The sequence below is a fragment of the Triticum aestivum genome, chromosome 5A, assembly GCF_018294505.1.
Source record: "Triticum aestivum cultivar Chinese Spring chromosome 5A, IWGSC CS RefSeq v2.1, whole genome shotgun sequence".
In the NCBI taxonomy this organism is placed as follows: domain Eukaryota; kingdom Viridiplantae; phylum Streptophyta; class Magnoliopsida; order Poales; family Poaceae; genus Triticum; species Triticum aestivum.
In genome coordinates this window covers 401,234,654-401,249,067 of record NC_057806.1, presented here as the reverse complement: position 1 = coordinate 401,249,067, position 14,414 = coordinate 401,234,654, and the positions used below count along the sequence as shown (strand labels likewise).

Below are 14,414 nucleotides of genomic sequence, written 5' to 3'. Positions count from 1 at the left end.
CTTGCCACGGCGTCGAGGTCCTGCGCTCAACGTACCGCAGGGCGGACATGCTCAGGAACAGAGCACCTGAACTGAAACGTACTCTCTCCATCTGAAAATACTCTCTTTTTATCCATTTTGATGATATGTATTTTCGGACGGAGGGAGTACAATAATTTCGACCTCTTTCCCAGTGAAAATTCAAAAGAAAATCGACCTCTTTGCGTTCTTGCAATACCCAAACTATGTGGTTGCTTTGACCATCAGTACGTTCTGAATGCCGTTATGATTGGTGAACAATGCAATATCCCAGATGATGCAAATGAGGATGATCTGATCCTTAAATGCCAATTTTTTTATTTCTTTTTTTTGGGTGAGGAATGCCAATGTTGGCAGGGTTCGAACTTGAATAATTCTTAGAAATGCCACGGTCCTCGTGCCGAACGAACGCCATGTTGAAAAACATGGCGAAGTGGTCGCTGCATGAAGATCGACAGATCCAAGTTCTCAATTCCCAAATGAAAACAAAAACATAGGGCTTTACGCCAGCGTCGAAGGCTACACCAACACAACGAAGAAGAGGCCAGCGGACCAAATTGCAAAAGTAAGTCACCGCTGCCACCCCGGCAAGCCTTGCAAAGCTAGCCTAACTGGCTAGAGAGCCCGGCTAAAATCTACACCAACGAGCCATGCCACCGCTCGACTCCATCGAGATAGGGGGGCTCAAGAAAACTTTATTTACCAGATTTTCACGTGACTCACCTAAAAGCCCCAAAACAAGGAAAGATATGTCTCCATTTGGTAGATCGGTACCTCCCCCCACTCCAGAGGAAGGGTGACGTCTCACTCACCTTCGGAGAGGACATGACGATTTGTTGTCTTTTCTACACAAAGAAAGGCACTACTAAGGATATTTTATCTTTAAGCAATTTTACTTTCGACATGATTCATAAGCATGCCAAGCCCCGTGTAAGAAAGATAATTGAAAAATCATAACAATTTAGTTTTTTCTTAATTTATCATCAAAGGTTCTCCAATTGTTAGCATCCACGTCGGGCTAGACTAGTAGGCTTGACAGTTAGTCGTCAAAATAACATGATCCAAAGCACTTTTGGATCAAACTTTGTAATTTGCTGGAGACCGCGGAGGTAATGTGCAAACTCGGATTCTCCAAAACCGCGCCCTCCATAATTTTCTATCTCCCATTTCCATTTCTCTTATATCTGTGCAAATAATCGACATTCACATTGATGGTTGCGGAGGCATGTCGAAGTACTGAGTCAATGTTGATAACGATGGTGGACGGTCATTCACTAGTGCGCACGCGTCGCTGATGTCCAAGCCGACAAGGTGTTGGCCAAGGCGGCGACAGAATGAGAAGGCGGGCAGTGCACGAGGCTCATGATTCGTACGAGACACTGGTGGAATTGACTCTAGGGTTGGGGCGGAGTCCATGGCGTCATCAGTAGGGCTGCGGACGTTGGAGGCATCGCTGCAGTGAGGAATGAGCGGTGGCGGCGCGGGCGCGGAGAAGGAACATGAGTGAAAATGTCTCCCGTGTCAAGTCATTTTTAAAAGGAATATGAACCCTTACTCCTACAAATGTAGGCACGAGGAATTGTGTTGGATCCGAATTATACATTTCTAGCTATAAAGTACGGGTTGTCGACTATGCTAGAATATCATTTTTACGACATATTCATCAAAACGGCAGTTGTTATGGAATTCGATGTGTTTTATCGACCCCTTTAGAATTCCTCTTAGTTTGGTCATCGGATGAGATTTGGGGACTGTGTTAATAATTAAAGCAAAAGTTGTGGTTATACAAAAAATGCTCAAAAGGTGGTGTTTATAAGTTCTTGTTAAAATGGGGTTTGTGTAAATGATACATACTTCCTCCGTCCTAAAATTCTTCTCTCAAATTTGTCTAGACAAATCTAATCTAAGACAAATCTGAGACAAGAATTTTGGAACGGAGGAAATACAATTTATGGAATGCTCTTTGTTTTCCTTTTCCTACAATTTTGACTTTGTACTCTCACTACGTTTCCTACCCAACAAAGCGTACACACAACAACACGGGGATTCCTAACACGGAGGGGCGCAAAGTCATCGGGTGGACCCGTGAAACCATCGAACCAACTAAACAAGCACAGCTGACACCCACCCCTCCGCCACCGCAGTCGCCGGTGACCAGGACGCGCGCCCGAATTCGCCGGTGGCGAGGAGAAGGGCGCCGAGTATGGGGTGCTCCCTCTCGGGGCTCAACGCCCTCTACGACGCAGCGACTGGCGGCGGCGACGTGTGGATCAACGAGCGCCGCTTCCGCGTCCTCCGCCAGATCGGCGAGGGCGGCTTCGCCTTCGTCTACCTCGTCAAGGAGCACGACGCCTCCTCCTACGCCGCGCGCGACAGGCACCCCTCCCACGTCTCAGGTACCCCCCACCCGATCCCGCCCCACTAGCCTCCATGTCTCGCGTGTGTCACAGGTTATGCGCGTCCGTTTTGAACCCGTGAAATGAAATCCTTCACATTTCTTGAGCCGGCAAATGCACCCGTGTGGTTCAGTGTGCAGAATCGTGTGAATTTTGCTACTTCCGCTCCGCCCCTGCTACTAGATGTTGTCATGAGCAGGGTTTTAGTTTTGTAATGCTGGTTGTTGCATAGAACTGAAGTTTTTGTTTCCGTTGGTGCGTGAATCTGGGAATTTTATGAGATTTCTATGATTCTGATGCTGCCGTGCTAATGTTGGTTCAGACGACGGGACATATGCTATGAAGAAGGTGCTGATACAGAGCAGGGAGCAACTGGATCTGGTGAAGGAGGAGATCCGCGTTTCGTCCTTGTTCAACCACCCCAATCTGCTACCGCTTCTTGACCATGCCATAATAGCAGTTAAGGTAATACCAATATCAGTTTTGCTAAAGCACATCTAGATGTGCCATAAGTATTGCACATCTAAGTCATATGTCATTGATCTTACATTGAGATTCGTGTGAATATTTTCTTTCTCTTTTTTCTTTTTCTCTTTATGCTTGATTCACTCACTTAGATATGCAATAACTAGAGCACATCTAGATGTGCCCTAGACACACACAATATAACATGGTTTGCACCTGTCTTCCGTGCCCTGTGATGCCATATGCCATAGTCTTGAAGTATGTACAATCATGTTGAAGCTAGGCAAGTTAGCTGAGCTTTGGTAAATACTGTACACATGTCTGACAATCGAGGCATGTTTGTTTGGCGATTACAATCTAGAGATACAACAATTAATTGTTTGAAATAAACTCAGTAATGTCTTAGCCTGCCATAACATCTTATAGGCAACTTAATGTTAATTATTCGTCAATCATCACAACTTTGAATGTACATTTCATGTCGAGATGTCTTATATGATATTATAGAGTACACAGGGAGATTGGAGCCATGAAGCCTACTTACTCTTCCCAGTCCATTTGGATGGTACTCTGTTCGACAATGCTGCAGTCATGCAGTCAAGGAAAGAGTTTTATTCGGTGGTCGATGTTTTGCGAATATTCCAACAGGTCAGCTTTTTTACTGGAAAGTAGTATGAATCTACTATGCTCAACAACAAAAAAAGCAGTATGAATCTACTTTTTCTTGATGATGTCATAGTGATATTTGGAACTTTCTTGATTTCATCATTGTAGTGATCTTTTACCGTTTATTAAGCTTGATGTTCAGTATTGACCAATTTATTGTCATGCTATTTTTCAACAATTTTTCTGAAGAACGAGCTTTTGTCCCAACTTATGTGCCGTTGATTACTCTGCATTAATTTCTCTTGTGTATTACTCAAACATTGACTTGCATATATTATAGAGTATAATCACAGGTGACGATGCACTATATTCTTTGTACTACATAAATGTGACTACAGTTTAACTCTTGCTAACTTGGGACTAGCTCAGCTTCAGGATTTAGAAGATATCATCGTATTATGCCCCTATCTTGCTTTATTATCTGTTTACTAGGCATTTCGTTTGTACATTCAATGTATGGAAGTATTAGAAGTGTACATTACAATACTGACTTGAATTTGAAAAGTATAGTTAGCCATTACATCTCCCCATCTCCCTTTGTCTACTAATATAAATGTACCAGCAGATTTGTGAAGGACTGAAGCACATGCATAGTCTTGATCCACCATATGCCCATAATGATGTCAAGCCTGGCAATGTTCTTGTAACCTGCCGAAAAGGGCAAGCACCTCTTGCAACTTTGATGGATTTTGGAAGTTCGCGGCCTGCAAGAAATCAAATTCGTTCTCGTTCTGAAGCATTACGGTTGCAGGTATGTCTTAGCTCCATGGCCTTTTCATGAAAGACAGCTCTTCTTGATAACGTATTGGTTTTTGGTTTCCATATAATCATTTAGGATGTTTTGCCATTGTCCCATAACAGTACTTTTATTCACTTTCCAGATATATGGACAATTTATTAGAAATACTCTTCTGTTTCTAGTGTTATTTTTAGTTTCACGATTGTGAGTGACTTTGCTGCACATGTTAAGAAATGCGGGTGTTACTTTATTGTTTCCTTAAGCCGAAGCAAAATCGTCTAGATAACTCATCCTACTTTTGAGTATGCAGTTATTACTTAGAAAGGTTAGTGCTTAAAAGTAATGGCAATTGAAACATTACTAATGTATATCTTGCTTCTGTGCAGGAATGGGCTGCTGAGCATTGCTCTGCACCTTTTCGCGCACCTGAATTGTGGGACTGCCCGAGTCATGCTGATATTGATGAGAGGACAGACATTTGGTCGCTAGGTTGCACTCTTTACGCGATCATGTAAGTTCCATCATGGCTTGTTGCATGAGTAAATTTACTATGCTTGATCAAGTTTCATCTCCCATTGATTTATGTGTCAGTATGATTCTCAATTATTTTGTGGTGTACCGTTGCTCTAAATCTCCGACTGCTTCAGTGCATAATCCATTGGCACATTTATTAGAAATTATTTCAGCTTAGTATTTGTATCTCATTTTTTCGCAGTCTTGACAAGTGAGAAGTGACAGCCCGTGGAATTTAGTACTGTACAACAAATGGTGTTATCCCATCAACTTTTTAAGTCGGGAGTAATTAACAATGAAAGTAGCTATCAGTCATACCTTGTGCTTTAGATGGCGTACTGCTTAAAGATCAAACTCAAATTGGTTGAAGTTTCTAATCAAACATACTGGGTCTCGGAAGAGTCGTGAATGTGGTCAACTTATCAACTGGGGCGGTAACCTGTAATTACTTAATAAATCACTGATGCTCACATTTCTGTTCTTTGTAGGTATGGTGTTTCTCCCTTTGAGTATGCTCTTGGTGAATCTGGAGGAAGCTTGCAGCTGGCCATTATGAACGCACAGTTGAAGTGGCCAGCGCTACCGAGCACCTACCCTGACGCACTTCACAAGTTTGTTACCTGGATGCTTCAGCCACAGCCTGAGATGCGCCCTCGCATCAATGACATACTTCTCCACGTTGACAAGCTTGTGGAGAAATACTCGCCTTAAAGCCAGCTTGCATATTCTGTTCTGACTTGTTTCTTCTTTATACGATTGCAAAAGGGGACATGTTGTAAGACTCATGCTCTAGGCCTTTTCATCCTTTGGAATAGGCTCAGTGTCAATTCTTTATGTAACTTTCAGGCTGTTACCGATATGTCGTTCTCTAACTCTTGGAAGTTATATTACTCGCTTATCTTGTACAAAATGTTTGCTGAATATGAAAAATACATGTGTTATTGTCTTCGCCTTCTACTTCTCCAGGCTCTTCCTGTTTTTGTTTAAGTACACAAGGAACAGTTATTTTAAAAAAAAACTGATTTATTTTTGTGACAAACATTGACAAAAGTTCTAAGAACTTGCAAAGATTCATCATCAAATCAGATTTGTGGAACTATGGCAACAAAAAAAACAATATCGATACTCTGAAAATGCTACTTCCGAAAGCATTTTGGAGCACTTATTCTGGGTTTTTTTTCAAGCTCTTAGTACTTTTGTCAATGTTTGTCATAAAAAAATCAGGTTTTTTGATTTTTATTTCAATTTTACTGTTTACCCAAGCTCATTTGAGCTCGGGCTGTGAAGGTTACTTTCCCTAACTAAGGGCATTGCCCCAAATCCCAATAGATTTTCAATACAGGCTCGTGCGGTACGAAAATAGCCCGTTCAATCGTTCAATTGTGTGCATTCACTGTTTGGACAACATAGCACGAACCTTAAAGCACATCATAGCCAAGCTGGTTATGAATCGGTTTCCCGTGATGCAAAAGATCCCACGTGGGTGGCTCTACCGATGCAACCTTGTGCGGTGTGATACATGGTGTCAGGTTGCACGTAGTTTGTTCGTTTAACTCCTAATCTCGTTCACTTATTAGTCCCTTTCAGGAGATCGGTTCATAGTTTCGTTCATTGTAAATGCTCAATTCCGTGTTGATGTTTGGAGCTATTTTGGACAAATTTTGCCAAATTTGTCACGCACGTCGCCTGTTTGAAATTTCTTTTGACCAATAGCTTCATCTTGCAGTTTCAAACGACTTGCACGTTTTCTGTTTTGATAATCATAGACAAGTAGATCTACATCTTCCTCGTGGACTGTACATATATGTGGTCTTGTTTTAGTGACACTCCTTATTGTCCTTCACCTAGTCCCTCCTAATCATTCCTCTTGGCCTCCTCTCCCGCGTCGTGTTGCACTCGCGCCACTGCCTGCGTTGTTCCTTTCGGTCTCCTCTCCCGCGTCCTACTACACTAGCACGACCCTCGGCATTGTTCCTGTCGGCCTTCTCCCCCGCCTCCTGCTAAACTGGCGCCACTGTCGGCGTCGTTCCTCTCGGACTACTCGCCCGCGTGCCCAGCCAATGCAGGACAACAAAGGCCATGCAAAAAAAAAATTGCTCCCCTAATGCAGCCGACCTACATGCAGGCGACCAAACGATGTGCAAAACATAGTTTTTAGCTTGCATATGCTCAGCCAGGCCCAACTGGGACAAGTATGCAAAAGGGCAAAAAAGATGCACAACCAAACACGCCCTTGATGATTGGAGCGCAGAGAGCACAATCATAAAAGGTTGGAAGAAATTTGTGAAGGTTGTCATTGAGATCTTCGGAGAGAAATATCTCCAAGCAACAAATGAAATGGACACTGCAAGCTTCTGCAGGTGAGTGCATCAAAAGGCTACATAACATGGGCAGCTGAAATGTCACTGTAAAGATGCAACCATAATTCTTCAAAGTTGTGTCATCAAACGATCTATGAATTTGACATTCATATTTTGGTTTGTCGGGGTCATCTAAATGTCTTGCAATGATCTCATTTATTTGCAAGGCTATCTAACATGGAGGCACCACTGGTGAACTTATAACACGGGTTACTATCTTGCATATGGAATATATCCTTCATGGTCAACATTTAGGAAGACAATATCAAACCCTCAAGGCAACAAGAACCATTTGAGGTATTGCAAGCTCGATTTTCCATTGTTCGGGGCCCTGCAAGATTTCGAAACCAAAAGGATTTGATTTGGGGACCAAAGGCATTTGTGGAGCATCATGACAGCTGGTGCATCATCAGAACATGCGTGAGCATGCAGAACGTGATAAGAAAGGAGCGAGTCTAGCCGAAAGACTTCTGCTATGAGAATGAGGGGAAGAAAAAAAATATACATCACGTGTCAACCATCGGAGGGATGAACACCGACCCTAGAAGTTTCATCAAGTGTATCAACAGATCAATCCTCCTTTTCAAAAATATAAAAATAAAAATAATCAACAGATCAAAGACTGCCGCGGGGCATGAACTACTTTTGGAAGACCTTGCTGAGCATTTGTGGGAGCTCCACGGACAATAAACTTCTTCATGTTTACTTTGATGCATTTGGACCATTTGTTATGTTTTAATCATAGATTATGGGTTTGAAACTGAAACATAATTATTTGAATTCTTATGATGATAAAATGAAGGTGCCTATGTGTTTAATGCAAGTGCAGAGAGAGCTAGATTTTTTTTTTACATTTAGGGATGGGTTTATTCGGAAGTTGCAAAAGCAGCCCACATAAAAACCCCAAAAAACTTGGGGAAACGTTGCGTGCCGGTCGACCGGCCGAACACTGCGCCGGTCCCTTGTGTTGCGCCACGCGTTTTCTCTATTGGCCCACAACCGCTTTTGTTTCTTTCGTTCTTATCTTCACCAGGACTTCTCTCGTCCACTCATTTCTCTTCCCGTGCGTCTTCCTCCTCTCATCTATCTCTTCTCACGCTGCTCCATCGCTCCATCGCCCCAAACTTTGGTCTCCGATGCTGCTCCTCCCCCACACGCTTTGGTCTCCGGTGCTGCTCCTCCGCCATCGCTCTCTTCTCCACAACCCTCCTGCTTCCCCCATCTTCTTCATCTAGCAAACATCACCATGGATGGATTGGATGAGAGCTACAAGACCCACACGCCAGCACCGGTGGTGCGCGCTGGGAGCAGCCCGCCGGGATGTTGCAACCGGTGGTGCGTGCTGCTGGGGCCGGCAACTACGGATCGGCGGCGACCCAGTTTTTTTGCTGGAACGGACCAATTTTTTTGCTGCGATCCAGCGACGGCAATCTGTTTGTTTTTGCTGGAACCACACTTTGTTTTTGCTGGAACCATGTTTTTTGTTTGCTGGAACCATGTATTTTTTTTGTTTTGTCGGTCATTGCCAATGCTATGCGAAACCATTTTTTTTTTGTTTTTGCTGGAACCATACTTTGTTTTTGCTGGAACCATGTATTTTTTTTGTTTTCTTGGTCATTGCCAATGCTATGCGAAACCATGTTTTTTGCTGGAACCATACTCTGTTTTTGCTGGAACCATACCTTTTGTTTGTTGTAACCATGTTTTTGCTAGAACCATCTTATTTTTGCTGGAGCTATGATTGAATGGGGTGCTACAACCGTTATGGTTGGTGCTACAACCGTGGTCGGCGATTGCTTCAACCTGCCACGGCACCGTCCAAGCGGCCAAGGGCGGTTACCCTCGCCGGAGCTCAACGAACAGAGCACTGTCCGAGTGGGTGCTACAACCGTTATGGAGGGGTGCTACAACCGTGTTTGACGATTACTTCAACCGACCACGGCACAGACCCGGCAGCCATGGGCAGTACCCTGCCAGAGCTCGACGAACATGGCCACAACAGCGACGGACAAGGTTGCAACCCACGACGGCGAGGCAGGGAACAACTACGGCGAGGAGCTTCAACGGTGATGACGGCGAGTTGCGACGGCTACGGCGGCGGCGACGAGCTCCGTGATGCAGTTAGAGCGGTGGCCAGGGGAGGACGATCTGACGGGGGCGGGGGAGGATGATCTGACGCGGGCGTTGACCTCGACCCTCTTTTTTGCGCGGAGATGTGATCGCTTTGTTTTTTTTTCTGGTTGCAGATAATGGGGACGAGGAATAAGCGCATCAGACGGTTATAGGGAATCTGATCGTACGGTGGGATTAGGACCGGCCCAAATTTGGGCCGGTGCGCCGGCGCCCATCACTGGCCAAAAACTTGATGCGTCAGCTGGAGATGCTCTAAGAATGTTGGAACATTTCTTCGGAACTCATATGCAGCTTTCCCAAGTTCCTTCTGAATGCATTCATTTACCCAGTCCAGCTGTCAGTGTTGTGGAAGATTCTTTCATTTACTGTAAGCTAACATGAACGCACTGCAAAAGTGAAGTACTACGTAGGTCTACGGATTGAAGCAATGATTCCAACAAGTTTGACGACGATGGTTCAGACACAATTACCAGATGCAATTCGACAGGAGAAGAAACATCGTATGATAATTATTCCCTTCTTCGCAACAACCAAATGCTGATTCTTCTTCTTCTTCATGGCGGATCAACTCACAAGTCACAGCAGCATTACTCTCTCAGAGCTGAGGCATCAGTCGTCCCAGTTGAAGGCGACGGGGCTCCTGACCCGGTGCTTCCTGTTCTCCCAGGCGATGTGGCCGAACTCCCACGTCCCGGTCGGCCTCGCCTTCGCTCCGGCCTCGCTGCTGAACCGCACGGTGTAGCTCCTCTTCTCGTTCACCCGCTTGAACTCCAGCGACGCCGGTGTCACCGTCACCTTCACCCCGTCCGGCGCGGCGACCGTCACGTTGTACCTCTCGGGTTGCGCCGACACCTTGGTCACCGTCCGCGTCAGCGTGCGGGCGCGGGTGCGGCCGTCGAACACCACCACGAACGACGGGTAGTTGAGGTTGGCCACGCCGCCGGGGATCGTCCTCGCGCACTTGCTCAGCCCCGGCACGAACCGCCGCATCTGCTCCGCCGTGTAGTTGAGGGTGCAGAGGAAGTCGACGTAGTCCTGCGTGCCCGCGTCGTACACCAGGCCCGGGTCCATGGTCAGCCGCGGGAGCACCAGCCCGGCCCCCGCCTCCATAGGCGTCGCGGCGGCGCCGACGGCACTGCCGCCGTCCACGATGTCCCTGCCGTTCTTGTCGAGCGGGCCCGCGGTCGTCATCAGCGCCGAACGGATCATGGCCGGCGTCCAGTCGCCTTGCCGCTTCTTGATCAGGGCCGCGACGCCGGCCACGTGCGGGCACGCCATCGACGTCCCCGAGATGATGTTGTACTCCACTCTCCGCGGGTCCATGTCGCTGTCGGATGGCGGGGCGGCACCTGACCAGGCGGCGAGGATGTTCACCCCCGGCGCGATGACGTCCGGCTTCAGGATCTCGGGGACAATCGGGTTGGGGCCCCGCGAGGAGAAGCCCGCCACCATCGGCGCCCGGTTCTCGCCGGTGACCGTGTCGCAGGTGAAGTTGAAGGACGCCACCGGGTACGCCACGGACGACATGTAATCGGCCAGCTTCTTGCCGCCGGCGGAGCTGAGCAGGAGACCGGGAAGGGGGAAGGGTTCGGCCATCACCGTGTCCCAGAACCGTTCCGTACTTTGGACGGAAACTATCCCGGCTCCGCCGGCTCTCTCCACCTCAAAGCCAGCCGAAGCTCCTGCCTCCCGGGAGCACACCACGACCTTGCCCATGACCTTGTCGGGCGTCAGATCATACTCTCCGCAGGAGGTGCGCACTAGCGGGCCCATGCCCGCGCCCTGGGACTGGGAGAACGGGGTGTCGTACAGGGACTGCCCGGTGAGCACCACCCCGTTGCCGAGCGTGAGCGTCGCCGGGAACACCCGGTCCGTGGTGGCGGCGCCGACGGTGGTCATCCACGGGGCCACGTTGGATATGGTTGACGCTGTCGGGCCTTTGTTGCCACCCGCCAGGACGACGAAGACGCCTCTCCGCTCGGCGCCGAACGTGGCGACGGAGAGGAGGTCGTCGTAGAAGGGTTCCGCGGGGTACGCGATGGAAATGGAGAGGAGGTCCACGCCGTCGGTCACCGCGGCGTCGATCGCCGCGATGACGTCTGAGGCAAAGCATCCTGCGTTGCACGCCCTGTACATGGCGATCCTTGCCATGGGCGCCACGCCGCTCGCTCTCCCGCCCGCGAACTGGAAGAGATCGGCCGAGGGGACCTCGGAGCCTGCGGCCGTCGACGCCACGTGCGTTCCGTGCCCAGCGATGTCCCTCGGGCTCGGATCGGTTAGGAGGCCACCGCCCTCTAGCTCGACCGTGAGGAAGGACTTGGCGCCGACGAGCTTGTTGTTGCACAAGCTGGCGTTGAATCCCGGGGCGTCCACGCACTTGCCCCTCCAGGTGGACCTGACGGGGCCGAGCCCGGCGTCGTTGAAGCTGGCGCGCTCTGGCCAGATGCCGGTGTCGACGAAGCCGATGATGACGCCGTCGCCGAACTCCGCGTCCGGCCACGCGCCGAAGTCGTCGTAGAGGCCCATGAACCACGGCGACCTCGTGGTCTGGGTGTGGTACACCCTGTCCTTGTACACGAGGGACACGCCGGGGACGGTCGCCATGCGCTGGGCCTCGCCGTCCGTGAGACGGGCCGCAAAACCATGCATCACTGTGCCGTAGGTGTGGCGGATGTGGTTGGAGTTCTCGCCAGCCATGGACGCGTACCAACGCTCGTGGGTGTCAAACTTGGACGGCTTGGCGAGGTGGTTGGTGAGGACGACGTAGGTGTCCGAGGTCGAAGGATGAGGCTGCTTGTGCTCCTCGGCCATGGCGTTCTTGGGTTTCTGGGTGAGGGTGACGGAGGAGTGTGTGGACTGGACAAGGAGGAGAAGTAGCAGGGAGCAGCGCAAGAGGATGGGGATCATGGAAGCCATTGTTGAATTGTGTGCGAGCGAGGTTGTGGTTGCAGTGCGAGTGGTGGGTTTTATGGAGCTTGAGCAGCTCTGTGTGACGCTACCGGACAAGACATGCGTGTTCAGCAGGACAATGCATCGCCGAAGATAAATTATGTAGGACTTAGATGTGCAATATTTACTAGATGTGCTTTACCAAAACTGATAAATTATTGCATCACACACCTGTCAGGCCATCATATTTCTATTTTAGTTTGAAGCTTGCATTACCATGTTTAGCCCTAAATATATCATCATACACGGTGGCTCAGCTACAGCTAGTGGATGGTACTAAATGTGGCTTTCTTCTAGGCTAATCCATGGCTAGTGGAAGCTAAATGCAGCCTTGAAACAAAACTATTGAGCTTTGTTTTGTCAGGATGATTGATGTTTTGGGTACACACGTGAGGATTAAAACTTTTCCATGTGCTTAGTATTGTTTTCTTGATTTTACATTTTTTGTTTTTCAGAAAATATTTTTATTTTCAGTTATTTTCCTGGATTTTTTATTTTGCAGTTTTTTCTTGGAATTTTTTTTGCTGACGTGGCTTGCTATCTGGATGGTCAACTGGGTCAAAACGTGTCAATGGGAGGGGAGGATTGAATCCTCATTGGTTTTAAATGTTTGGGGTTGTAAGGCCAACTCCACCGCGCGACCCCATCTTGTTCGGGTGCGTTCGTTTGGGGTAGAATGAACGAATAGCGCGGCCCAACGCGCGGCCCCAAACGGACAAATGTCCGGATTCCGTCCGTTTTCGACTCATCCTCGGCTTAAACTTGCGCCGAGTTTGGGGTGAAACAGACATCGCGCGTACGGGCTCGTCGCACGCCCTTGTCCCCCCGTGGCCCGCCTGTCGGGGATACTAGCAGTCCATTCGCTTCCAACGCCTGCACCCCCTCTCCCCGCCCCGCCCCGCCACCGGCGCTGCCGCTATTCTCCGGCCGCCTCCTCACCGCGCAGCCCCCGGCCGTCCATACCAAACCACGTCTCGACATGGCCGCCACCACGCCCGCGCTTTCGCCGTAGTTTTGGTCGTCGATCGGAGGATGTTTGGCCGTCACCGTCGTAGCCGACGGCAGAGGGGATACGACCGCTGGCGACGTACCACGACGGCCACGACAGCTTCCAACGAGTCCTCCAAAGCGGCCAGTAGCCGGCCGCCAACCACCCCTGCTGCATCGAGGTGATCATCGCGGCCTCTTTGCCACCACGACCGCAAGGTGTTTGACACTTTACCCACAAAGGTATGGACAATGGAGATGAATTTTCCTTCCACCACTTCATTTGTTCATCGGACGATTCATCGTCGGATGATGAAGATCTTGTGGTGGCTGCACTGGTCGTTCACGACCACATTCAACGACAGCTTCCTCGGTACAGGGGTCACTCCGTGGCCGTGCTCCCAACCTGAACTGCAACAGGGAGAGACGCCATGCCCTGCTCTATGCCGATTACTTTGCAAACACCCTGCTCTTCAAGCCGGATAAATTCCGTCGCCGTTTTCGTATGACAAGGCATGTGTTCAATCGTATCCGAGAGGGAGTGCTTTCTCATGACCCATACTTCGAGTGCAAGACGGATGCCCTTGGCAAGCTTGGATTCTCCTCTTACCAGAAATGCACCGCAGCCATCTGCATGCTTGCATATGGAATTCCAGGCGATCTGGTGGATGGGTATGTGCGTATGAGTGATACAACATGTCTGATGTCAATGTACAAGTTCTTCCAGGCTGTGATCGAGGTGTTTGGCCCTGAGTACTTGAGGCAGCCAACTGCCGCTGATACAAAGAGATTGTTGGCGACCAACATAGCTAGAGGCTTTCCAGGCATGCTTGACAGCATAGATTGTATATACTGGGAGTGGAATAACTGTCCATTTGCTTGGCAGGGCCAGTACAAGGGGCATGTCAAAGCGTGCACTGTCATATTAGAAGCGATGGCTTCGCAGGATCTTTGGATATGGCATTCTTTCTTCGGCATGGCAGGTTCTCACAATGATATGAACGTGCTGCAGCATTCTCCAATCTTCACAAGGCTTGCAGAAGGCCACTCCCCACTTGTCAACTTTGAGATCAACGACCACCACTACAACAAGGGATACTATCTAGCTGATGATATATATCCTCAGTGGTCAACTTTTGTGAAGACAATCTCGAACCCCCAAGGTGAGAAGAGAAAGAGATTTGCCCA

General features: G+C 48.7%; 2 protein-coding genes across 3 annotated transcripts; one reads left to right on the top strand and one right to left on the bottom strand.

The window, feature by feature from the left end:
* The first annotated feature begins 2,074 nt into the window (after window positions 1–2,074).
* Window positions 2,075–5,754, top strand: LOC123103621 (probable serine/threonine-protein kinase DDB_G0291350). Of its 2 annotated transcripts, none has more exons than XM_044525266.1 (6): window positions 2,075–2,414; window positions 2,737–2,879; window positions 3,396–3,527; window positions 4,111–4,296; window positions 4,671–4,795; window positions 5,286–5,754. In XM_044525266.1, the coding sequence occupies exons 1-6, from the start codon at window positions 2,222–2,224 to the stop codon at window positions 5,506–5,508; spliced, it is 1,002 nt and encodes a 333-aa protein (XP_044381201.1). In that variant the 5' UTR covers window positions 2,075–2,221; the 3' UTR covers window positions 5,509–5,754. The 2 variants fall into 2 exon arrangements, with proteins under 2 accessions (XP_044381201.1, XP_044381200.1); XM_044525265.1 differs by having other exon boundaries at window positions 2,076–2,414; window positions 3,387–3,527.
* A 3,837-nt stretch (window positions 5,755–9,591) lies between these two features.
* LOC123103620 (subtilisin-like protease SBT1.7) lies at window positions 9,592–12,564 on the bottom strand. The gene has a single exon (XM_044525264.1). The coding sequence runs from the start codon at window positions 12,204–12,206 to the stop codon at window positions 9,900–9,902; it is 2,307 nt and encodes a 768-aa protein (XP_044381199.1). The 5' UTR covers window positions 12,207–12,564; the 3' UTR covers window positions 9,592–9,899.
* Between the last annotated feature and the right edge of the window lie 1,850 nt (window positions 12,565–14,414).